Source organism: Acinonyx jubatus, chromosome A3 (assembly GCF_027475565.1).
Source record: "Acinonyx jubatus isolate Ajub_Pintada_27869175 chromosome A3, VMU_Ajub_asm_v1.0, whole genome shotgun sequence".
Taxonomy (NCBI): domain Eukaryota; kingdom Metazoa; phylum Chordata; class Mammalia; order Carnivora; family Felidae; genus Acinonyx; species Acinonyx jubatus.
In genome coordinates, this window is record NC_069388.1 from 87,046,465 (window position 1) to 87,072,681 (window position 26,217).

A 26,217-nucleotide genomic window follows, 5' to 3' on the forward strand; every position below is an offset into this window, starting at 1 on the left:
GAGCACTCCATGGAATAGAAAGAAAGAAAAGCCATCCACCCGGCTTAACCTGAGCCTTGTAACAGAGAGGGGAGTGTGTAGGGAGAACAAGAGGGAGATCTAATTAATTACCCTTAGAAGCAAAGGTAAAAGTTGAAGATTACGAGACCCATTTACAGGAGGAAATAGACCCATCATTGAGCCTAGAGAATGGAAGGATTGTTTAGGGCCAGAAAAGCGTCTCAATGTTCAGATTCCATTCCTTTTCTGGAGCTTTGGAGAGAGGAAGGTCATAGCTTGGGCCTGGAAGATAACACTAAGCAGTGGGTTCAGACTGGGAGGGGGCCTGTTCTCTTGGGTCTAGTTCTGGGCCCACATCCTGCCCCCACCCTGAGGGAACAGGAGCTTCAATCCTCTCTGGGAGTTGATGTGGGCTGGCTGGTGAAGGGGAGCCCCCCGTGAGAGAGGCCCCTCCATTACCATCACAACGGCTGATGTCACAGACCCCACAAAGCAGTGGGGCCCCAAGTGCAGGGTAACCCTAACCCCAGCAGTGATTGAAACAGATAGAGGGGTGGCTCTCCCGCACAATGCCCAGGCCCCCACTCCTCTCCTCCTCCTCCTTGCACTTCCTCAAGAGCTTTTGTCTTCTGGTCCCCTGGGCTGTGAGGCTCTCTCATTCCCGGCACACACTGCCCATTAAATTCAAAACTGAGGCCTCCAGGGAAAGGGTCTGGCACTTTCTCTCCCTCCCCTTATCTCCCGCTAGCTGTTCCCCATCCTCACCTGCCTGGTCCGCAGATAAGCCTAGCTGTGAGAAAAGGGGCATGCTGGTGCCTGCTTCACATCTGTCCCAGGGTCCCCACCTCACACCCCACCCTGGACACCCCACCAGGGCTGCTCCCTCTCTGGATAAGGTCTGGGGCGGTGGAACCATGCATCAGTCAGTGCTCGGAAGCTATAGGAAATGTTCTGAGGTGAGTCAGGTTCAGTTTGGCTTTGAGGGTCCATGTATCTACACTGGACTCTCCCCAACCAGCTGGGAGGCTCCGTATTCTCAGAAGTGCAAGGTCCTCATGCCGACCTCAGTTACCATAACCTGGCTGAGTAGAAAAAGCCAGGAGTGGCTGTACCGGTTTTTAGGTATGACCTGAGGTTCACATGGGGGCTCCTGGAAAAGGTAGGAGGCAGAACTGAAGGTCTTGAAAAATCTTCCAGAATTCTATGAGGCAGGGAGAGGAGGCTCAGGGCATCTGGCTTTCCCTCAGGAGATTTGGTTATCATTCAGTATTTTAGTCCCGAATCTTTCTTTGACAGTGATGAGAGCCACGCGCTTTCTATCCAGAAAAAAATGGGTGAACGCAAGCTGGTACCCACACACGTGCACATACGTGTATACTCACACACATACACATATTCCACGGGTTCATGAACCCCTGGTTAAGAACTCCTGAATTCTAGTACCAAGTGTAAACTTTGGCACCAAAGAGAGAACGGAGAATGTTCTAAGTGGTGGTGAGGGGGCAGATTCTAGCTGAAGAACTGGCTGTACCCTGAGTCACAGTTGGCTGATTCGAAGGGCTTGCACCCATTTTGTGTACAGGAGCTCCGGAGGCCTCATTACCATCCACCCTGCACTGGGCTTGGAGAGGAGAAGCCAGGAGGCAGAGAAGCTCTGGACACTTCTGTCCAGTGCTCAGCCATGAGGAATGTTGTGGAATTGGAGAGGAAGGAGGGGAAGGCCTTAAACAGTGCACGTGCTATGGCTAGGAACTGGCAAAACATCCTGACCATCCATGACTCCTTCACACTTGACAACCACACTGTAAATCAGGACTACTTTTCTGTTTCATTGATGAGGATTATGAGACTGAGGGAGGTAACTGGTCAAGGCCAGCTGGCTAGTAAGTGGCACAGCAGGGACTGAAATCTGGCTACAGGAATTTTTCCCATCCTATTCTCATGGCTTCTGAGGGGGCAGGCAGACTGGTGCTGTTACACCATTTCTGGCCTTATTCCCCATGCTTCCGTGGGGAACCTCCCAGCATATGCCAGGCTCAGGCCAGCTTTTTACTCTAATATGGTCTGTGCCTAAGATACTCCTACAGCTTAATATAATTTGACTTTGAGTCCTTCAAGGCCCAGCTACTTAACGTCCTGCTTTCTCTCTGCTCTCTTCCCTGACCAGACCCATTCCTATAGCAGGCCGTGGTGCCTGCCCCTCTCCCACGCTGAGCTCTAAAATCGGCTCATTTCGCCCCTTCTCCCAGCCTGGCTTTGTTCTGGATAATCCGCCATCTTCCCGTTCTGACTGGGAGCCTTTCTGTTGCCGGGCTGGTGTTCAACACATCAGGCCTCAAGTTGCCCAGCCTGGTGCTCCACATAAATCAGGCATTTCAAAAGTTACTCGTCTTGATGGTGATGATGCCAGTGTTAACTACATAGACAGGAAGATCTAACTCAGTAGTTCGGGACGTTTCAAAGGCTCCTTGCCCTTGTCTGGCAGGCAGGCTTTCTCCCCCCAGCAGGCTATTGCCTGCTCTGGTCCTCAGTCCAGTTGAGGGGGTGCATTGGCTGTCATCCAGATCACCAACCATAGCTGCACTGTGCGAAAGGGGCGGAAGAACAAAAAAACCCATGAGACAACACCGTGGCTTTTGAAACAGGTACATAGGCTCTCTTGTTTAATAGCAGTTAAGAGAGGAAAATGTACAGGAGGAATAAACATGCTCTGTCCACACGGGAGGTTCCCACTAACCACGAGGCCCATCTGCATCAGTAGCTTTACTAGTGAGTTTTAAAGAAAAAAATTCCCTTTAGAGTTAAAAATGGACTCTCCTAAATTTCCTCCATAAATGTACAACTATTTGTGCAAAATAAAAAGGCCATTTCCAACACATTGGTGAAAAGTAATTGCGGATGCAGGCGAAGAGAAAAAAAGAGGCAGTTGAAGCAGCCAGGAGGAGAGTCCTGGGAGAAAGGAGGCCAAGGTAGGAGGGGATTTCTGTTAGCAGGCCCCAGGGAGTGTCGAGAGGCTTTATGAGGAAGGTCATGGCCACTGCCAATCTTGGGGATAAAGGGCTCTGGGTCTGGGGCTTGCTAAGCAAGCGCTTGACAAGTGTGCAGTGAAGCTAGGCTGGCTTTGAGGCCTGAGAGGCTGTTAGGCCTGGTATGCAATGGAAACACTGGGGAGCACTCCCTGGCCGTTGGACATTTCTTCTGTCAACAGGGACTCTGCTGGTTCCAATCTCTGGGTCCTGTTCTCCCCCTCCCCCTGCCAACAGCTTCATTTACAGTTCACACAAAGAGATTTCCTATGAATGTTGAAACTATACAAGCCACCTGTACTACTTCTGAAACCCACTAGGGTCCCAAACAAGAACATCCCTCTAGAAGCATGGACCAGGTTTTTCCAAGAACTTGGTCAAGAGTCATATTAACTAGAAGGCTGGGAGGCTTCTAGCCACCTGTGTTCTTGCCCCCCTTACTGAGGCCCACTGGGGCACCTACCTATCTATCTCTGGGCACTTGAGGCCAGATCTTAGGAATCTGATGGGCATGGGCACATGTGTGTGAGTCCTCTCAAGGGCTGGTCCAGCTAGACTGAAAAGGCAAAACTGAAAATTCCTACTTCACCAATTCAAACAACTTGGACGCTGCGGGTCCCTGTCTTTTGACCTTCTCTTGCCCCCCAAGAGAGTGTCTCTACAGACAACTCAGTAGCGGCATGTTGGTTTCGTTAGAAAAGACTAAAGGCAGACTGAGAGGGAAGAGGAGATCTACCAAAGGGTCCTCCCTAATAAGTCTTGAGCTTGAATAAGTGTTTTCTTTAAAGGGACTTCTGTGTACAAGGTGCAGAGGAACCCCCATTCCTCCACCTTGTTCGCCTTTCCTCTACAGCAGTCTTTCCAGGGTACATGTTTGAGACCGGACCAGCAATGATGACTCAAAAAAGACAAAAAGTATGACCTGCTTAAGGTTCTCTCCATTCCACATCCAAGTCTCAGTACACAAAGCTGAAGGAATCTTGCTGCACACTGGGGACTAATAAAAGGCGTATATTTGGAGCCCTTCTTAAGCAACAGGACTTTAGATTCGTGTAATCATTTCTTGCTCCTTTTCAGTCAAGTCCAGGGCTTGGGAGATGGCATCTTGGGTCTCATTCCCATGGCCCCCTGCCATCCCTTGCCTTTTGAAGTTCTGGGTGGCAGCATTCACCCGGACCCTCATCCTAAGACCCTAGGCTAACCACCTAGGTCTCAAGGTGAGCTTCAGAAAGATTCTCCAGAGCTTACACGCAGACTCGTCTCTCCAGCCTTGAGGAAGCCTGCATGTCTGTGGGCATAATCTCTTCCCCTTGGTTTTCAAGTTGTGATGGGATACAGGGGGTTGGGGGGCTGGGGTGGGGAATGAAAAAGGAAGCACTGCCCTCCCCAGAAGCAACTCAGTAGCTGACAAAGGTAGTGAAGAATTTTGCTTGATGCGTCTCTCCACCCACTAATCCAAGCTGGAAAGGCCTGTGTGGCTTATTTGTCATTGTTTGGTGATGCATAATTATACTCTTGCCAGTAGCCACAGTAGCATCTTCCTGAAGAGTCTTCAAGTCCAGGTTCCTCTGACAGACCTCACAGCAAAGCCCTTGTGTCAGAAGCCTGTCTGGCACAGGGACACAGCTTCCGAGCTAGCTAGTCCAGGCTCGCTTTGCAAACTCCAGAATTTGTGGGATAGGATTACAGACAATCTTTCTCAGATGAGGCCAAAAGATGGTTCGGGGGATCTCAGGAGAGGATGGAAGGCTTAGGCTTGAGTAGGAAGAGCTTCAGATCTAGGATATGACTTAGTAAGGGACAGCTGGGCCAGAGGTAACAAACTACTAGCCATACTTGGCCCTGTCTACTTCATGGTGACAGTGTCTCCATCCCTAGAGGCATCCTGTCCAGCTACGGCTGCCCCCAGTGTGCAGAGCTGATAATATTTCTTTGAAAGATGGTGGCCAGGGAGCTGGTTTTACAACACAAGGAACACTCCCAGGTAATCTTCAGGTTTTACCTAAGGGTAGAGTAAGGGCCATTTTCAGGCTTCTGGAATCTGACTTATCTCAATGACACTACTGAAGGAGGCCAAGTCTCTGTGAAGATCTATGGAAATAACTGTTGATCTATGTTCTGAACCAAGTTCCCTGACCCTGAAAGAAGAAAATGAGAAGAATGGGGAAAGGACCGAGGCTCTGATTCCATTCACACTGGTTTTCAAGAGCCAATAAAACTCCTTTTGGTGTGGAGCAACCTGCAGTTAGTCATGGGGTCCAATTAGTACCACTGTATACTCAACTCTGTCTTGCCCTAGAGAAATCAGCAATAAAAGACTGGTCAGATATGGGCTAAAGACACTGCCATCCTTGGGGAACTGGAGTGAAGCTGTCATCTGGCCACATGCCATGCTTGTTTCTTAGCCAGTGAAAGTTGGTGGACGGAGGAGATACGAACCTCCGGAACAGTGTGCTGGTCTTCCATACACTAAACAGTAACGTTTTCCTGGTCCTCTCCTTGCATCATGAAGAATCAGCCTCACCTATGTGGTGAATGGGGCACCCGGGAGTAAACAGGATATACTTTATTACCTTTTCGCCTACTCACCTTACCTCCCAGTGCCAAGTACCCATTTTGTTAGTGTCGTTCCTGAGCCCCAGACCTAGGCTCGAGAGCCATGGATGAAAGGTGGTTCATCATACTGGGATTGGTGATATCACCATCTCTAGGATGATACAGACAGTATAGTGTAACTTCTCCTGAGCCCCAGGCTAGCAACATCTCATGTACTTGCTTTATCTTGTGCCTCTTTTACTATAGGGAAAGGTTATGCGAATACTGTACATAGGTTATTAAAAAAATACATTTGCTCTCTTTGAAGAAGAATGCACAAATGCAGGGCCAGCCAGGGCTGGGTCCCAGGCTACGGGGCTATAGTGAGCAGCCTCTGTGGGCCTGAGGCCAGCCTTCACGAATGGTGGCTGCTGATGAGTCCCCGGAGCTGCTTGGCCACAGTGTCAATCAATTTCTGCTTGTCTCGCTCATTTTTCCGAAACTGTGCAAACATGTTGTTCTTGCGGCTAGTGTCCTTCATCCTAAACACAGAAGGAAAGAAAGAGAGCAAAGTGTTTGAGGAGACAATGGTAGAAAGAACTGGCAGGAGGCAGGATCGCACAGCGTATCTTACCATCCACCCAGAGTTGAGAGAGTGCAGAATGTTTCCACTGTCAGGCCCATACTTACCTACTTATTCAGGAAGCTGTCCATAGCCCTCCCAACTTCGGTCACCTTTGGAATCAAAAGTCAAAAGCCAGCTATGGGAGAGCCAACCCCCTGATCATCCATACCCGCCCTACCTATTTCCTTCCCTTCTATCTCCAGCTGCGCACCTGTTACAGGTCTCTGGGGCATGCTAAAGTCCTGGTGCTCAACAGACTCTTACAGGATATCTAGGATCCACTTACCATCTCATGAGCTTTTGAAATCTTGCTGGGACCTTAAAGCTGGTATTTGAAAGATAGGGAAAAAACATACTCTCAACTAGTAATTCCAAGAGGATATGAATAACGAAAAGCCACCACGTATTTCTAAACTTCACAGGCTGTTTACTCTATCCCATCCTTAACAACACTAAGGGCTTGAATGATCTTTTTTCTTTTGTCTCACACTAAGGACCCAGAGGCAGTGAGGTGGCTGAGTGTGTGGTGCTGAGGAGAGCAGGTGGGCCATCCTTTCACTTGATGAACCGGAACTTTAGGCAAGAGAAGCCCCTGAGGACTCGATGTCTGTCTATATCCTCAGACCTTTGGTCTTTGCAGGGCTTTCTATTCCTGGGTCCTGTTAAAGCTCCAGAGGTGGCATAGTCTTAGAGTACAAACCATGGGCAGCTCTGGGCAACAGTTGTGGTCAGACGGAGAGACCTAACAGGGAAGCATGGATAAAGTCAAGGCCAAGCTGTGGTTTCACAGAAATGCCCAGGTCTGAATAAGCCATTGTGATAGAATGTGGGAATCTGCTATTCCCTGCAGAGAGTCCACAACCTCTGACATCTGACTGTTAACTCTGGCCTCAGTCTCTGCACACTGGGCCTTCAGCCCACCCCTAGTTCTGGTGTTAGAGAATTAAGAACACTGCCCAGACCAATTTCTCCTGGGTCTTCATGACCACCCCCCAGGAGCTACACCAGCTCTCTGACTTCACAGCTCCCTGGGCTGCAGGGACACAGGTCAGAAGAAGTGGGGGGGAAGGAACCTGGCAACCCTAGTAATCAACCCCCAGGTATACATCCAAGGGCCTTTGGCCCATCGCCAATCCTGGCCCATCTTTTCCTGTGGGGTGGCTCTTGTGCAGAGGGGCAGCTTTGGGGCCAGTGAGTTAAAAGGCCAGAGATCCCACAAGGGCATATAAATGAGGTCAGGAGGTTGTGACGAGCACCAAAGCTGTGTGGTTCTGGCTGACACTGACGGCCACAAATGAATGGAGACTTCTCTCACAGATCTAAGCTTAAGGGCCTTAAGGCTGGAACTACTCAAGCGAACTCAGAACACTGAGTATAAGATACACCCACCCACATGGGCAGGTCTGTGCTTGGAGGTGAGGAAGAAGCAGAGGTGATGGAGGTTGGTTGAAAAGAAAGCACGCGGGTCTTAAGGCTATGATGATTACTGTATTTGGTCCCTTACACATTAATTATACCATTACATTTATGGAACTGACCTGGCTTTAGATTATATATCCCAGGGAATATGCTATAAATCTAAGTAAAAACAACACAAAACAAAAAAGAAAAAAAGGAGGAAGAAAAAAACGCTCCCTATATGTATGGGATATTTAATTTAACATCCTATGTGGTCATTAATTTCAGGACTCCTCCAAGCCGCCCAGAGATGGGGAACCAGAGTTGGCTTTCAGCTCCCATAGGAAGCTCTTGCAATAAGGTAGGAGGAAGGGAGGAAGAAGAACCCTGGGCCTCAGAGTCTTGGAGTTCTTGGCCGTTAAGGCCTGGAGTTGGGATTACTCAAAAGATAAACTCAGGTGCCCTGAAGGCTGACGGTGGCATGCTGGTTTGTGCCCTGGAATGCTCCAAAGCCAAAGGGGAACCCTCCTCGGGATCCTGATCTACTCTGGCTATGGCCACCTCTCAATGACACAGGAGCCTCTTCTCTTTCCTGAATGTCCTCAGCAGGTCTTTGGTTCTTTTCATATCTCACCCTGCCAAGAAGCGCCAGGTTAAAAAGCGGAGACTGTCAAGCTCTGGTGGTACATCTGGCTGTGCAGAAAGCAGGAAAGGGTCAGGGAAAGGGACTGGTTCCTATGAGGCTGGGAAATAGGGATTTTAGTGATCAGCATGGCCTATGGCCCTACTGGGTTTGGAAGGAAGCTTTTAAACCCTGCTGACTCCTAGGGCTAAGCACGAGGCTTTGTTCCTGTTAGGCCACCAGAATGCTACAGACAGGCTGATGATTTTAGCCTATAATTGATCCACAGAAAGTGGATGAGGCAATACCTCTTAGATCTAGGAATTCTCAGGAGCAGACAAGTAAAGGACTACTGAGAGAAGGAACTGAAAGGGAATCCCACAGCCCATTTGGACACATAGTGAATACGACATCTAAACACCAACTGAAAAGCCAACATGTCCCCAGTTCAGCTGGGATTAGGCTTGCCTCTAATAAAAAATTTTCCGCGGGAGGCATAGGCTCCAGATCTTAACGCCATGGGCTTCAACCACCAGGAGGCGGGGAAGACTGCCGAGGAGCTCGCTTCTGTCAGGGCTGAGTTTCAAGCCCTGCACTAGCAAGAGTATTGAGTGGGCCAGGAAGCTGAGTGGGAACAGCCTTTTACCTGGCGCCAGTGGGGGAAAATCCCTGCTGTGACCTCCAGCCCCATAGGAATTGGTATGCCAAGGGTCACTCTGAGGACCAAGGATCGAGGAGGCAGCCAGCCAATTGGCACCAGGCTAGTTTAGTAGATTAGTGTGTCAGGGTGGGGACAACTCACAGGGTAGGGATTTTAGTGTAGTCATTAGTGTCAATGAGGAAACCAGAAGGACTTGCCTCAAAGTGATGGAAAAGGCCCAAGTGAATAATATACTTACTCTCTAGATATCCTAGGGAGGAAGGTCATTGGGAGAGAGAATCATGGGAAACAAAGTTAAAATGGAAACATCAGTCTGTCTTGGCCTGGAGAAAGCTGCACTCTGGGCTCTTAGTTTCTTGGCTGCAAACACATCCCTCTACATCCTGCTCTTGCTTACTTTCCAACTCCTCCCCTTCTCTCCCACCACACCGCGTAGTAGGAAGAATACACCTTAACCTTTTCTTCTGCTTAAGGCTCCATTCTGACCTCCTAGATGCTGGTCCGTGTATCCAAGTTCACATACGGCCACATAGGTACTTGCTGTACTACTTAGATGCAGGGTACTCTTCTAAGAAGCTTCGAGGAAGCTGGGAGTTAACAACTGTGATGACAGGAAAAAGCTTCCCCTTTCCTTGGATCTTGGTCTCTGGCTTGCCAGCTCTCAACTAGGTTAGCAAAAGGCAGAACTAGGCTGCACAGCAGATCCCGGCATCTGGTTGATACACTGGTTAGCCATGGGATGTTCTGGAGATGGCTGACCCAATCCCAGCGGTAGTGCCTCTGTTGGCCAGTGACTGCCCAGAGCAAGAAGGAGACACTTTCTCCAACACAGCTTTCTTGGGACAGTCAGCACAGTAAGGCTCGACTCTGGCAGGGAGTGGGAGGGGTTGCTGGTGAAGGTTTCAGTAATTCCAAGAACTTCTCTGCTAGAAACCGGATGGGGTTTCTTCGATGGGGCTGTTCTGCCCATCATCCCCGGACGACTGGGGCCAGTCTCATTCTATTCACCAGGTGGCCTCTGACCAAGCTTAAGGCATGGTTCTTTCTTCTCTTTCCATCTCTAGTTAAAGAGATGTTGCCCCTTTAAGCTCCAAAGTACTGCCAGAGTCCACGTGACCCATACTTGGCCTAGCTTATTGGGGGTTCAGGAATTAAGAGGCTACAAGAAGGCCAGCCTGCCAAATCCAATGATGGAGACTGCTGGTAGCACTTATGGCAACTTCAAGAACAGGACCTCTCTGCTGTCTTTTGAAGGTACTGGCGAAGAGAAAATTATCCCCGATACCAACCCCTACTTCCCAGCAGAGACCGCTGGACTAGGTACTCACTTCTCAAGCAGGGTCAGTGCTGTCACTGGGTTTACCCGGAGGTACTTGCAGTTGGGCTGACCATAGTCAGCAAGGTAGGTTGACCAGTCCCACTGGATGAAGAGATCCAAAAGCTGTAAAATATTCAAACCCCACCCCAGGGATTAATCAGACAAGACCAACCAGGATCTCAGAAACCCCTACCATCCTTCACTACCAGCTAACAGTAGATCTGGAAAATAAAAATAAAAATGTAATAAGAGAAAGCATGGCTAAAGACTGTAATGCAACTAGGAAAATAAATGAGTAGTCATTGGAAGGCAGAGTCACCTCTACTATAAGTGCTGTAATGTTGCTAAGACTACATGCCTGCACTTAGCTCTCAGAGGCAGGCTGAGACTGAATCAAAACACAAGACTGTAGGGGCGCCTGGGTGGCTCAGTCGGTTAAGCATCTGGCTCTCGATTTCAGCTCAGGTCATGATCTCATGGTTTGTGAAACTGAGCCCTGCAACAGGATTTCTGCTGACAGTGTGGAATCTGCTTGGGATTCTCTCTCTCCCTCTCTCTGTGCCCCTCACCCACTCGTGTACTCCCTCTCCTCTCTCTCTTTCAAAATAAATAAACTTAGCAAAAAAAAAAAAAAAAAACACCACAAGACGATCATAATAACCATTCATTAATTTAATAAATACTTAACGAATGCTTTCCATGTGTCAAATGGCATTCCACATGAATCTTATCGCTAGAGAGACTGCTTAGAGGGCCACATACGTAACTGTATAAGCTTTGAGGTTAAAAAGGTATGAGTTCAAGAACCAGTTGCATGACTTCCTGAACTGACTTTGCCCAAGTTACTCAGCTGATACTGTGAGATAACAGAAAATACATATTGGTCTCTGGCCCTGGTTACTGGTATAGAGCTCCTAAAACCCTTGTAATTTCCTAAATGATAAGAACACTATGGGCATCTCTTGTCCTGATATTGGCCTTTGACCTCTGTTCTTAACACAGATCTCTTGAAACCCATGTAATTTCCTAGGTGATAGGAGTGTCTTTTGTTCTAATGAGGTGACCCTGGGGGGCTTCCTGGATAAGGGCTGGTCACTACTGGAAAGATCAAACAATGATTAGAAGCTTGGAATTTTCAGCCCCACCACTCATTCTCTTGAGAAGGGAGAAAGGCTGAAAACAGAGTTAATGAGCTATCATGTCTATGTGATGAGGTTTCCATAAAATCCCAAAAGTACAGGGTTTGGAGAGCTTCCAGGTGGTGAACATGTGGAGATTTGGGGAGAGTGGTACACCTGGAGAGACCATGGAAGTTCCTTCACACCCTTTTCCCTATACCTACACCATAGCATAGAACACCTCTTCCACCTGAATGTTCCTAAGTTATAGCCTTTTCTAAGATACCTGTGATCTAGTAAGTTCTGGGAGCCACTCCAGCAAATTCAACCTAAGGAGGGGGTCAAGGGAAACTGCCATCTACAACAGTCAGTCAGAGTCCCAGGTTGACGACCAGGTGGTTGCTGTTTGAATTGCGGGGAGGGTCTTGGGGGAACTGAGCCTTTAACTTGTGGCATCTGATGCTGTCTGTGGGTAGACAGTGTCAGAATTGAGTAAAATTGTAGGGCACCCAGCTGGTGTTGCAGGGAATTGCTTGACGTGGAGAAAAACGTCCAAGCATTTGGTGACCAGAAGTGTCAGAAATGAAGCGTTTTGTGTAAGTGGTAAAGGCGACTCAGAGGAGAAACACAGTAGGAAAAAACTGACTTTTTCCCTACATAGAGAGCAAAACACTGAGTTTTTCCTTTACAGACACAGACATATACACATACCTATAGCGTGTAAACAGGGCACAGAGACAACACGGAAACCCTGGACCAAGGTATAAATGGATCCTGTAGCATTATGGGAGCAATCCATGTCGCACCTACGTGGATACTGGCCGAATAGATGGAACCCAGAGCCATGATAGGTCAGGACTGAAAAGTGGGCTTAGTCCAAGATTGAGGGCACAGAATCTGGCACTGGGGTCAGGAGGGTTCAAGCAGAGCACCAAGAGTCATGAGTGCCAAGAACTGGATGCCTAGAAGAAGATAATGAAAGCACTCTGAGGGTAAATGGAGTTCTGAGTCTGGGAGAGATTCTGACTTAGAGAAACTTAAGTGAATTTTGTCAAAAGCTTTCCTTCCCAGCCAGATTTAGCCTCAGGTTATCACTCTAACAAATATTTAAAAGCTGTAACTAGGTAAAGCCAAAAAAGAAATCATTGCATTTCAAAGGTAGGAGTGACCAAAGGGAAACTGTTGCCTCCCCTCTCTAAGCTTCTAGAGGGGGCAAAGTCCTGTTCTCACACTGCTGCACAGCAGGAAGGCCTTCTAAGCAGTCTCTAGCAATGGGATTCATGTAAAGGCCTTTGAACTCAAGACATGTTCCTGGGTCTCCCTTTCTGAGAGGTAACTGATGATGGAGACAAGTGGATGGCTGTCTCTCTGTGCAGAACAAAGCCAAGAGAGGCCTAGAGTCAAATCCAATGCCAGGGCCTGGGCTCTAGGCACACCTTCCTCCCCTGTCTGTCTTCACCGTGCAACTGGGCAAACAGGCGCTTGTGGGCCTTGCCCTGCTTGGCCAGGCCTCCTCTCCCATCCATTCTTTTAGAATAGTTGTTATAAACTTCCTTAGGCAGAACAGGAATTGGCTGAAGTCCCAAGCCTAAAACTGAGGAAAGCCCCTACACCCTTAGCCAAGAAAGGGATACTAAAGAGGAGAGGAGACGGGGACAGAGATGAGCAGACAAGTCAGTCAGTCTAGGCTGGCCTGGCCCCAAAGGGCCCTCTCAGGCCTCTTTCAGGTCAGGCCTATTTTAGTTGGCAAGTAAAAGGGCTTCTACCACTTCCTTTCACTGCCCCAAGGCCTCACAGAGCTCTGCTTTAGAAGAGAATTTTCCCTGACTTCCTACTCTAACTGTGGTATTTCTGTCCTGTAGTACCCAAACACCATGCAAGATAGTTCCTCTTTACCTGCTCCTAGGAGTGCAATAGACACTCGTTCTAGTCCTCCCAGTACTGTGTTTTACAAATATAGTTGTGTTTTTCCCCTAAATACCAGGAAAAAAAATTATGAAAAAAGACAGCATTCTCTTAATTAAAATTTGTTCTCGGAAAATGTAAAAGACCTGGGGGAGCCTGTTATTGTTTGCACCCTAGGGAACTAATACAATAAACTAATAAAAAAAGTGAATGAATAACAAGTTGAACTGGAAACATTTGAAAACCTGATTTCTTAAAAGTATTTTTGGTATTTTCAGATGTGTATACATATGTGCATTTAACAAAACTACCTTCTTTATTAATGAATTCCTAATTTCTGTGATGGAATTAACGCTATCAGTATTTTCTGATTTATGGCACAGAATGCCATGTCTTTCTGGCTGATGATGCCTGGGCAAATCACCAATGGGGTGGGGAGGGTGGTTCATGATTTAGCTCTACAGTTTTCTATTTGTATCCTCCTGCCAAAGTCTCTCAATGCCAGTACTGAGCCTAAAAGCTCTGGGATGACAAGCTACTTAATTTATCCCACTCTGGGCATGAAAGCTACACAACTCTATTAAGCTCAACCAGTATGAGCTGTTGATCACACTCTGGGTCTGTGTTGCTTTCCACAGTCCTTCAGGGGGCTGGTGCCCAGTCTTATGGCCTCCTCTGGGAGAGCTGGAGACTGGGGAGTCTGGGGAGTACTTAACCAAGTTAGCTGCATGGGGCACAGTTTGGCTGGATCCCATGGAAGTGTTAGAATAAGAGATCAAGAGGGGCACCTGGGTGGCTCAGTTGGTTAAGCGTCTGACTTTGGCTCAGGTCACGATCTTGCGGTTCATGGGTTTGAGCTCAGTGTTGGGCTCTGTGCTGACACCTCAGAGCCTGGAGCCTGCTTCGGATTCTGTGTCTACCCCTCCCCTACTGGCACGTGCATGTGTGCTCTCTCTCTCTCTCTGTCTTTCTGTCTGTCTCTCTCTCTCTCAAAAACAAATCCCTACTTGGTTTTTTCTGGTGCTTTCTTATAATAAGATTTAAGACATGAATTTTTGGCCAGAATACAACCTAAGTGATGCTGTGTACTACTCCTCAGGGGATCACACCTTGAGGTATACACTGTTCATCTGTCTCTCATTGGTGATATCAATTTTGATCACCCTATCAAGATGCTGTCTGATTTCTCCCTGCCTAGGTATTATGTTTTCCTTTGCCAACTAGTCAGCAATGGAGGAGACAATCTAAGATCATGCAGATATACAGCTCCTGATTAAAATTTCCCCTCAGATTTAGCATCCATTGAAGATTCTTGTCTGATTCAGCTTTACTATGATGGTTGCAAAATGATGGCATTCCAACTCCACGCTTCCCTCCACATTTATCAGTTGTCACTCAGCATTTCTCCCTCACTAACTTACGCATTTATTTATGGCATGGATTCATGAGTTCCCATTTTTTCAATGGCTTATATTCACCACTATACCTAATTCATTATTTCAGTGCTCAAACTGTCCCAGATTTGGCAAGTGGGAGCGCTTTGAGCTAGAGCCTGTGTCCCTGTGATACTTCCTTACCTTCTGGCATAATAAGGTGTTTGTTGCAGGCTTGTCTTATATCTACCGTGCCCCAGCCATCAGCCATTTCTCTGAGAGGCCCTGGTTTCTTTTAGTGGGAATGTTATAGAGACCAAGATTTGGGTGCTAAGTATGCCTACTGCTACTGTAGCAGCTTTGTTCATTGCTGCTGGGGGGCAATCTGTGGGCAGTTAAACCCTTTCAGCAGAGGGTTTAACTTGCACGTAATATACATATTATTACGGGAAATACTTGCACGTAAATATACATATACATACATATGTGTGCTTCTATAAGCATGTACACATATATACTGTAGAAATCACGAGTTTACACTAATACCTCCAATTCTAATCATTCTCGCAGAGTTCTTTCTCGCCTTCCTCTATTCCGTACTTGTGCGCGCTTTCTTCCACAATAAGAATCTTGGCTCTCAAGAACATCATCTCTTTTGTGAACTTGCTCCATCCTATCGTATATCTAAAATAGGTTCAGAATTATTTGTACATACCACTACCAAAAAAAATTGCAATTTGCCATCCCAACTCAAGACTGGGTGTACAATCAAACACTGTGTTCCTAAGTCACTTGGGTTAGTTCTCAATTTTCTCTTGGGTCTAGTTATGGTATTCATCTAAATGCAACCGGGTTCTTTTGTTTCCACTTGCTTTTAGTTCTAGGCTCCTTTCTCCCATCCTTGATAATTTAGTTTTTAAATATGTAGGACATTAACATGCTTCCAAAAGTCAAAACTACAAAAAAGCTAACTCGGAGAAGTATTGTTCCTTCCCTTGCTGTATTTCTTTTACCCCAACTTTTCCCATGCCTCACTGGTAACCAACTCCATTGTTTTTGGGCCTGTCCTCCCTACGCCTCTATTTGTAAAGATAGGCAGAGGCATGGACGCTTTCTAATTTTTCTTTCTCTCTTTCACAGGAAGTAGCATATTAAAAATGCATTCTAAGAACTCTTATTTCTTGATATTTGTAAGTAGATGGTGGATGGAGAAGAAGAAAGAGGAGGGTCAGAGGTGGAAGACTGAACGGAAGATCAGTGTTCCACAGTCTTTATAGTTTGAACATTACCTTGCAATTTTTATCATAGCCTCATGCTACATATGTTATTATTTACTTAACATTTTTTCTTTGTATTGATTCCTGTTTTATCATAAGAAAAATGTAAAAGAACATTTTACATCACTATCATAAATGGGAAACCATTCTTGCCATAAATAGAAGATGACTCAAATATTAGTGTCACAATGAGATGTTCTGTTTGTCATCACAAAAACTAAAAGGGGACATGATTTAGTGTTTCCTTACAACATGATTTAGTCTTTAATGGTGCATCTGGGTACTACCTAAACCTGTATCTTGAGTACTGTGATGTCTTCTGTACCTCCAGCATTCTATCCATACTAGGGTTTAGTTTGTGACTTCAGCGAAGAGTTCAGTGATGCCTGTGTGCCTGGAACAGAATGAAGTGGTCTGTGTGTACAAGGAAGCACTTATAACAAAAGTTTCAGTCAAGTATCAGTCTTACTATGAAGGAAGATCAGTGTTTTCTTTTAAAAAAATTTTTTTAAAATGTTTGTTTATTTTTGAGAGACAGAGAGAGACAGAGCACGAGTGGGGAAGGAGCAGAGAGAGAGGGAGACACAGAATCCAAAGCAGGCTCTAGGCTCCGAGCTGTCAGCACAGAGCCCGACGCAGGGCTCGAACACACAAACAGTGAGATCATGACTTGAGCTAAAGTTGGTGCTCAACCGACTGAGTCACTCAGGCACCCCAAGACCAGTGTTTTTTTATGCATGGCTTCTGTGTCTGGGGCTGGTCAAGAGGGTCCATAGACAAGGGTCTGCTTTGGCTGGGGAGGCCTAGCAAACCTGGATGGGCTGGAAAACTTGCTAACACAACCACAAGGATAGTTCATTTTTCTCATAACCAGGTATCTTCCTTAGTTAGTGCGTTTTCCTGTAGTTGGCTTTTGATGAGTTCTTCTGCATCAGAACATTGTTAAAATTCCTGATTCTGTATGGGATGACTTCTGATAGAATTTATAGAACCACAATTTGGGCCTGCACTGTGTTCATTCTATTTATGTTTCTTAAGACTTGTTTTTTTTTTTTTCTTAATTTCTATTTTTTAAAGATTTTTTAGAAGGATTTTTTTTAAGTTTTATTTACTTTTGAGAGAAAGAGAGAGAGAATGTGAGTGGGGGAGGGGGAGGGGCAGAGAGAGAGGGAGACACAGAAGCCGAAGAAGGCTCAGGCTCTGAGCTGTCAGCATAGGGCCTGACGCAGGGTTTGAACTCATGAATTGTGAGATCATGACCTGAGCCAAAGTTGGATGCTTAACCAACTGAGCCACCCAGGCACCCTTATGTTTTAAAGATTTTATTTTTAAGTAATCTCTACATCCAGCATTGGGCTTAAATGTACAAACCCGGGATCAAGAGTTGCATGCTCTACCGACCGAGCTAGCCAGGAGCCTCTATGTTTCTTAAGTGTTGTATAAAACTTACTAACCTTCTAAAGTTTAAAAAGTTCAAATGAAGTAACCTGTTCTAATAGTTACTCATAAGATTTGAAACAATAATAATAGAACATATGAGCTTATCTCAGATTTTCTTAATGAAGAGGTAAACCCCCTGGATTCCGCAAATGTTTTTAAAGCATCCTCTATGTGCAAAGAACAGGGCTGGGCCTTTCAAGTGTCATTAAAATAAATGGTTTACCCTCATGTAGGAGAATAAAAGAAAAGCATGAATAACTGTATTCCAAGCCAAATGAGTGAAATGCTATAAAATGACATACTGACTATTCTTCCTTTTTGAACTAACAACTGAACATCTTACAAAATTTTCACTTATAACAAAATTTAAATAGCAAATATAAATTGTGGTGCAAACCACGCACACACACACACACACACACACACACACACACACACACACAATACCTTAGAGGTGTTGGGAATCATCTCAGCAATACTAAATACCAGTTACGCTTATATCCATGTCATAGACTTGGAATATGGAAATCTGTCTGCATTTTACTAACATCAGTGGCATATTAAAAAAATTATTTTTAAATAATGTTAGGCTTATGTAAAAGTTGCAAAAACAGTATAGACAGTTCCTCTGTACCATTCACCCAGCTTCTCCAATGTTCACATATTAATTACATTGCCATAATATAATGATCAGAACCAAGAAATTAGCATTCGTACAATACTATTAACTAAACTATGACTTTATTCTACTTTCAGCAGATTTTCCACTAATGTCCTCTTTATGATCCACTCCAGAATCCCACACTGAATTTACTTTCCATGTCTCCTTTCTCTCTTCCAATCTGTTACAGTTCCTCATTCTTATCTTTAAGATCTTGATACTTACGAATAGTTTCTTTGGTCATTTGTTTTACAGAACATCCCTCAATTTGGGTCTGCCCAATATTTTCTTATGGTGAGACTAAGGCAATAGTTCTCAGCCAGAGGGGAATCTTACCTCCCAGGGGACATCTGGTAATGTTTGGAGACATTTTTGGATGTAATAAGGGGGTGTAATCTGGGGGTGGTGGTGGTGGGGTGGGGGTGGTGGTGATGCTGCTTCTAGAGGATAGAAGCCAGGGATGCTGTTAAAAAACCTACTATGCTCAGGACAGCCCCCACAATAAAGAATTACACAACGCAAAATGTCATTAGTGTTGAGGTTAAGAAACTCTGGGTCAAGATTATGTATTTTTTTTGCTTTGCATAAATACAACAGAAGTGATAATGTACCCTTTTCAGTGCATCAATATCAGGTGTACATGATGGCCACATCTCATTATTTGCGATATTAACCTTGCTCAATCACTTAGTTAAGGCGATGGTTGATGACTTCTCCACCATAAAGTTACTATTTTTACCTTTGTAATTAATACAAAGACTATGCAATATCCTGTTTTCCCTCAAACTTTTGTCCACCAACTTTAATATCCATTGATGGATCTTGCCTGCAACAATATTTACTGTGGTGGTTGGTTATTTCTCTCACTCCTTATGTAAATTATTAATTGGAATTCTTCTGTGAGGAAAAGTACTGTCCCTTCTCCTCCATTTATTTATTTGTCCAATTATTTATATTAGTACTACTTCATGAATATTTATTTTATTTCACGGGTTATAATCAAATATGATCATTGTTTACTTTGTTGTTCAAATTATTCCAGCTTTGGTCATTAGGAACTCCTTCAGAATGGCTCTCCAGTGTATTTTCAACCAGCCCTACTCTTTTTTGAACACTTGCTTACTTTCTGGCACTAAGATGTTTGTTCCACGCTCATCTTGTACCTTCCCTGCCCCTGCTCTGAAATGTCACTTTTCCAAGAAGCTACGGTTCCTTTTACTGGAGAATGGTGTTTAGAAGCCACAATCTGGGCAATTAGCCTGCTCATTTCTATGGGGTGTTATGGCTTCTTGGTCATCCACAATGGACAGAGCTAAGAAATATATGTGTTTACTAACTTGCACATACAAACATATTTATATTTCTTTATCTATTTATGTATATATACTAAAATCACGAGTTCCTATCTGAAGTCTCTGGTTGCAGTTCAACACCATGGGGTTTGTGCTAGCCTTCCCTTTTTCCTTATCACTTCTTTCTCTGACACTGAGAAGCCTGGTTCTAGTTATCTACATTTTATTTATTTGTTCAATTCTATTATAAAGTATTTCAGAATCGCTGTGAGAAACAAATTTACTAACTAGAGTGTAGTATTTGTATATAGTTCTTTTTGTCTTCAGGCTTATAATTTTCCATTCACAATACTGGCTTTTAAATTACTTGGCTTAGTTCTTTTCTCCCCACCCCCAACTTCAGTGTGGTTATATTGCTCTTTCACAATTCAGTGTGGTTATATTACTCTTTCCTAACTCAGTTAGACTTATTTTTCACCATTGTGTTCCACTTTGTATTCCTCCCACATTCTGGTTGATTTTTATTATTTATTTATTTGGGGGAATGAGTCAGAGCTATATAAAAATTATACTCAGAAGTATCGCTCTCTCCTCATCCCAACTAACCTGTTCTAGTCTCTCCACTTCTTTCTGCATCTTTCCTATCTACGCATTGCATGCAACCAATTTCGTTTCTGGTTTATCCTTCTTGTATTACTTTTGTACAAATGAGAATATACATAAGCATTTTCCTATAGCCTTTTCTTTCTCACTTGAAGGGTAACATACCATGGATACTCTTTTGTGCTCTCCTTTTTTCACTTAATGTTATGTCCTAGAACTCCTTCCCTAGATGATAATTCCTCATTAATGATCATATTCTTGATTTAGTCACACAAATGCTGTTTTTGTAAACCAGGTAAGTCATTTTTCAAGGGACAGGACAGACATTATGTTTTGGGGCTACTTTATCATTAAACTGCTGGCACAGGAGAGCGTTTGATATTTACAGAGTAGGACATACCAATAAATGTTAGGGCTACTTAGATCAAAAGCAAACTCGACCAATCGTTAATGATGCTTTGACTGCAAACACAGTTATTTGTTCATGGTATTTATCAGAAGAGAACAACTAAAGTAGTGTAGTAGTTGATGTGACATTTTATAAGCTACATAGATGAACAAAAATTGTAAATTATATCATTACTGGTTATTATACAAAAATTATACATAAGTGGGAAAGGACAGGACAAGGAAAGATATTTGAATCATGGTATACTGTTTTTTTTTTTTTTTTGCTTCCTGTTTGGCTTTTATTTTTTTTTTCAATGTGACTTAAAAACAAATTTTTTTTTAATGTTTATTTATTTTTGAGAGAGAGAGAGAGAGTGCGAGCCGGGGAGGGGCAGAGAGAGAGGGAAACACAGGATCCGAAGCAGGCTCCAGGCTCTGAGCTGTCAGCACAGAGCCCGATGTGGGGCTCGAACCCACGAATTGTGAGATCATGACCTGAGCCAAAGTCGGACGCTTAACCGACTGAGCCATCCAGGTGTCCCTCAATGTGACTTTTAACTAAGGCTTTAGCAGTTCTAAAGCTGTCTCTACTGTATTTCTTAGTTATTTCAGAACACTCTCATGTTTAATAGGACTCAGGGAGGACCAAGACCCAGAAAGGAAAGGCAAGTTGCTGAAAATCATGAAGTAGACAAGTGGTAGAGATGCCTTGATGGCTTATACTCCCCAAGATGCCACACCTGTTTATTTTTTAAAATCCTCTTTGATCCAGGCTCTGGGTTGGGTACTTGCCCGAGGCTACGTCAAACTTCTGAACACTTTCTTTTTTGCAGTGGTAGCTGAGAAAGTCTAGAACAATCCAAATGATTCAAAGTGAAAACTAGTCTAAGGCCACAGAGTAAGTTAACTCAACAGAGAACAGACAGCATTATAATAGCAGAACAAATGCTAACTTCCACAAAAGACTTTTGGAATGAGATTAAGAGAAAGTAGCACTTTCTTGGTTAGCGCATATGAGCATACATGCTTCTCCAGCAGAAGATGTACAAGTAATTCGAATGGATGAGTTGTACGTGGTAAAGGGGTAGAAGGAAATCTTCAAGTAAGAATTATAGATTAATATTTAAGCAAACAATTCTGATGGTGCCTTTGTGTTCTCATAGGCAGAAAGGATTACCCAAAGAACTCAGAACGTAAAGAAAGAAGAGGCTGGTGAAGAATGCCCTGCTTGTTCTCACTACTGGACTGGTGCTTGTCAACCAAACCAATTCATATCATGCCTACTCTTGAAGAAGAGAAGTGTTTTATATACTTTTGCCTTTGTTGCTAATTCTGTGATCTGAGCCTCATCTCCCATGTAGATGGGGAGCTTGCTAAGGATGGTGATCATGTTTTCTCCTTCTCAGTACTCCACAGTGTGGACGAGCATATGGTTAGATCAACAGCAGATGGTCAGCAAAGACATGTTACATGGAATTAAAATAGGTGAATTAACATGTTATGGGAACGATATTGGCTAGATGGTGGAACAGACTTATGATGTGTGTTTTTCACAACCAACATTCCAAATGGACCAACCCTAAGGTTCTCTTGACCAGCACTTGGAAGGGCGGTTGAGTGAGGAAGAAGGAAATATCAAACAGGAGAGATGATGCCTATGACAGGTGAGTGGGAACCCAGCTGTGGTTATGTGGTTCTAAGGTTCCAGAGGAAGACACCTGTGAGTACTGAATGGGAACTCAGCAGATGTTTGGCTCCAAGGTGACATCTAGGTCCCTCCTAGCGGGCAGCGTGGGCTCTACCTCACATTAGAGAGAGCCTCCTCTTCCTAGAATATCTGCAAAGATTCCATGGGAGTAAAGGATCATAGGAGCTAAGGTACACACAGACACAGATACAAAAACACACTGACAAGAGCCACACCTCTTTCCCCTGGGGGTGCTTTACTCTACATGTTTTCTCTCAAACAGGTGCACTGAGTCTTCTAGAGAGTTGTGCTCCCAAAGCAGGTGTGTCCTTGAAGTAAACTCGATGTACAAAACCCTGAATTTGCACTTTACATATATTCCGGAAGAATTCTTCATGAGAGGAGAGACTACCAAATGACTCCAAATAACATGCTCCTCTGGGAAATTTAACATATAATCTAACTGACAACATTCTAAATATGCTACCTCTTCAGAACATGGCTGCTACATAAAGTACAGTACATTTAGTCAAGAGAATTATAACATACAGGACACTAAACCAGGCCAAGTTTCTTTTGTCTACTCGCTGTCTTGGACAGGATGAAACCAGTTGCATCATTATAAAGTATTTTTCACAATCCCTGATGCACAGGTGCCTTTTAGGAGGAAGGTTAGCACAGCACAAAAGAGCCTCAGGCGGGGTGGGGAAGGGTTCCCTGACTGACGATGTGACCCCAGTTAAACCAATAAATCTGTTTTCTCCTTCCAATACGGAATCATAACACCTGCTGTCAACAGCCGAGGGCAGATCAAGAGAACGACTGTGAAATGTCCACTAAAGAGCTTGGAATTGACTACTGACCCATTTGTGTTCACTACCCAAGATCTCCCACAACTCCCTATTCCTGGGGCTGGGCCACACTCATTCAGAGAGTGTCTGCCTGCCTTCCATGTATCCTCAGGAGCACTTCATGACACTAAAATCTGAGCAAATGCAGTAGAAAGCAGGAATTATTTTAACAAACATAAATTGAGTATCAACAATGTATTAGGCATTCTTCTGAAAGGGTGAAGAAGATATCTCGAGTCTCAAGTAACTCTGTTACTCTTTAAGTAACAGATACAGAATGATGTGAGCACGCTCACAGCTACTCTAACAGAGTGCAAAGAAAGTTCAGAAGAAGAGCATCTATGCCTGAGCCAGGTAGGTGGGGATCACCTTAGGACAAGTAGGACAAATGAGCAAGTGATAAATGACCTCATATGCTAAACTAAGGAGATTGAAGTTTAGCCTAGAGGTTTCTCTCCTCGTTTTCATCAAAGCTGCTATATGCTTTCTTCTAGATCAAGGGATGGAAAACTACAGTCACCATTTGTTTATGTAAATAAAGTTTTATTGGAACACAGCCTTGTTCACTAGCTAACATTATCTATGACTGCTTAGTGCTTTAATAGCTGAGTTAAATAGTTGTGACAGACCACACGGCCTGAAAAACCTAAAATATTCTCTATCCGGTCTTTTACAGAAAAAGTGGCCTTTAGATCCATCCAGGCCAGGGAGGGCAGTGTGCTCTGAAATTCTCTCAGATGTGAGATGTCTAATATCTACTAAATTAAAGACAGAAGGATCATGGAGATCCTTCTGATTGTAAAAAGGTGGCAAAAACTTCATTATCTTAACATCTGGCATCAGAGTTCTTTTAGGGCAGAGAAACATGTCTGTATCTTGCTTTGTAAGATCTCCAAGGTGCCAAGACATGTGGTAGAGAAGAGGGAAGAAATTTGTTACTTTGGTTCTTGAGAGGCAGTGAGCTAATCTAAAGAGAGGAGACTTAACTAGTATGTGTGTCAAGGGTTAAGAAGGAAATCCCTATTGGTATAATGGCCCCAAAGGTCTCTGATGAGCTGGGATGTCTGATAAGTGACTATTCTAAAGCTGTTTGCTGTGTACTGTGGGGTATAAATCTCCCCTAACAATCCATGCGGCTCAATTCTAATCTTTAGACAAATCTACTCTGCTCTCAATTGCTTGGGTGAATTAGTTATTTATTTTTTGGTGAACTCAAAGAGGCTGAATTTCGCACCTAGAAAGCTGTACATCGGCACTGTGGAAATGGGAGCCTGGGAAAGAAGACTGGAGGTATCTATCTAGGGATTCACAGAAATCTGAGGAAGGCCATGGGATTTTCCACAGGCTGTGGAACTGGGGTGGACAGAGGTGGCAAGTTTCTCTGGATCTCTAGAGGTTACAGGAACCTGGCTTATACTTGACTTTTGCAGCAACGGCCACTCAATAGGCTGGCTCCTGGGTTTTCCAGAAAGGAAGGGCTGACCTCCTGGTCTTTTTTCCCTGGTTGAGTGCGGGCAGGAAAAGGGGCAAGTGGTGGCCGCGCAGCTCCCTGCCCTGCCTCCGGCCCAGCCGCCAGGCAGATGGAGGCTTCATTAAGCTCTTTATCAGAGACCAACTGCACGTCAGCAGCTTCCCCTGAAACGGAACGTCACTCTGAGAAATATTTATTTGCCTCATAAATGTGGGTTTATAGGTTTGCTATCTAAACTTTTCACCTCTGAGACTACCTTGGTAAAGAGAAAAAGAAAGACAGGGAGGCTTCAGGCTTTCCCATTGTCATCAGCTGGTGCCTGGGGCGGGGAGACTCCCAAACAAAAATGCCAACACCAAGTATTCCTTTGTCAGAGACTGTGAGGCTATTTCTCATTGATGACAGCATCTATCCTGCTGCAGGGGCAGAGGGAAAACCTATTTTCATGCTGGGTGAGAATAGCCATACTGTACGTACATGTTCAAGGGGAGGATGGAAAGCCTCTTCCGTGGGCTGACATCCGTGGGTGTCACCCAAGGGTGACCCCTTGTTGGGGTGGGGAAGGCAGGCAGGTGTGGGTTTTGGATGGAGGTTAGTTCCACAGATGTGAGAGAAGGAGGTAGGAGCCACGGGCCAGTGTTCATTCTCCTTCAGCACACGACGATTCGTTCAAGGTTCTTAGGTAAGTGGATTAGGGACCATACTATTGGGTTTTTAAGTAAATATGCTTCCCCTCTGGCCAAAATGAATAAGTGGTTTAAACCCCGGCCCCTTGCAAGGATACTATGGATTGAAGATAGTATTAACAATGTAAGTATAAGCAAACATCCAGGAAATGACAAAGCTCACAAGTCTCTGTATCATGTGCAAGCCCTTTCTCATCCATGTGATAAAGTAAACACAATGATGAGCTAGTCAGGTTTCATAAAGCAGCTGTCCAAATTTGAAATGATTAAAAAGGCTATCTAGAATATGATTTGTATCCACTATTGTGAACAATGAACTTTACTCAGCCTAAGCACATATTATGCCTTGAAATATTAATGACAGCAATGTGTGTGTAGACTCACATGGGCAAAGACACAAGCCAACTTTTAAAGGTAATGATAATGTGCTATCTCTTAAACTGTAGTGCGGTTGCGGGGGGGGGGGGGGGCGGAATATGTGTGGGACTATCCTTTTGTAGCTATGCAGCATCCAGTCACAATTTGTTAATAAACTGTTATATACAAAAAATATAAGGAGTGACAACAGTGGTGGCCAATCAAAAAAGTTTGCAAATGCTGGTTAGATCACCTGCAGGAAAGATTATCGACTATCCAAAATTCATAATGAAAATGGTCTGGGTTCTCGTTTATAAATGGATAAATTAAGAAACACTAGTTGTAAAAAATTACTTCTTGCCTTGTAGGAGTCATTACAAATGACCACTTAGGAACTTTATGGTGGGCATAAAAAATACATCTAACAGGGAATGTCTTTAGACCCTGGATAAATTTACAATAAGCAAGAATTTCAATGGCCTGGGAAAGGTGCTTGGGTTTGGACATAAGGCTCAGCCTAGAGAGCTAACTGCTGAAGACCTTAGCTCAGTCACATATGCCTTTAAAATCTATTTTGCTCTGGGTTTGAGGGACAGGAGACTGAATAAAATTAACTACTCAGGTTCCATTGCCAAATTACACAACTAATCAATAGATCAACTAAAGAAGTATTAGATAAGTGACTCTCAGCCACCAAGGGATCCTTTCTGTTTGTTTCCTCTCTAGAAACTCCAAATTTCAAAAGGGTTCTTCTGCCTCCAGAAGACTGTATTAAGTAAACGTTACATGTTCACAGCAAGGAAAGATGGGCACGATTTAAACAGAGAAAAGAGAAAAGGGAATTTCGAACAAAGACACCAGTGGACGCCAAGGTGCACAAATTGGAGTAGCTAAGACATGTTTAAAGGAAGAAGAAACTGG

General features: G+C 44.4%; 2 protein-coding genes across 7 annotated transcripts in view; one reads left to right on the plus strand and one right to left on the minus strand.

Annotated features, from left to right (window-relative positions):
- The first annotated feature begins 569 nt into the window (after positions 1 to 569).
- On the plus strand, positions 570 to 1,913 carry LOC128311229 (uncharacterized). The gene is made up of 2 exons (XM_053200757.1): positions 570 to 956; positions 1,583 to 1,913. The coding sequence occupies exons 1-2, from the start codon at positions 570 to 572 to the stop codon at positions 1,904 to 1,906; spliced, it is 711 nt and encodes a 236-aa protein (XP_053056732.1). The 3' UTR covers positions 1,907 to 1,913.
- A 717-nt stretch (positions 1,914 to 2,630) lies between these two features.
- The window catches only part of EXOC6B (exocyst complex component 6B), a 603,982-nt gene continuing 580,395 nt past the window's right edge, over positions 2,631 to 26,217 (minus strand). For all 6 annotated transcript variants that reach the window (XM_053200754.1, XM_053200751.1, XM_015064020.3 and 3 more), the window contains 2 exons: positions 10,196 to 10,308; positions 2,631 to 6,103 (listed from right to left, as the gene is read on the minus strand). In XM_053200754.1, coding sequence (XP_053056729.1) covers positions 5,977 to 6,103; positions 10,196 to 10,308 — 240 coding nt within the window. In that variant the 3' untranslated portion in view covers positions 2,631 to 5,976. The remainder of the gene's footprint in view (positions 6,104 to 10,195; positions 10,309 to 26,217) is intronic.

Bases quoted from the DNA above. Each gene is read 5' to 3' on its own strand.
- LOC128311229 (XM_053200757.1), top strand. From the start codon at position 570: ATGCCCAGGCCCCCACTCCTCTCCTCCTCCTCCTTGCACTTCCTCAAG. The intron at 957-1,582 runs GTGAGTCAGGTT...TTTTGTGTACAG, and splicing joins GCTATAGGAAATGTTCTGAG to GAGCTCCGGAGGCCTCATTA.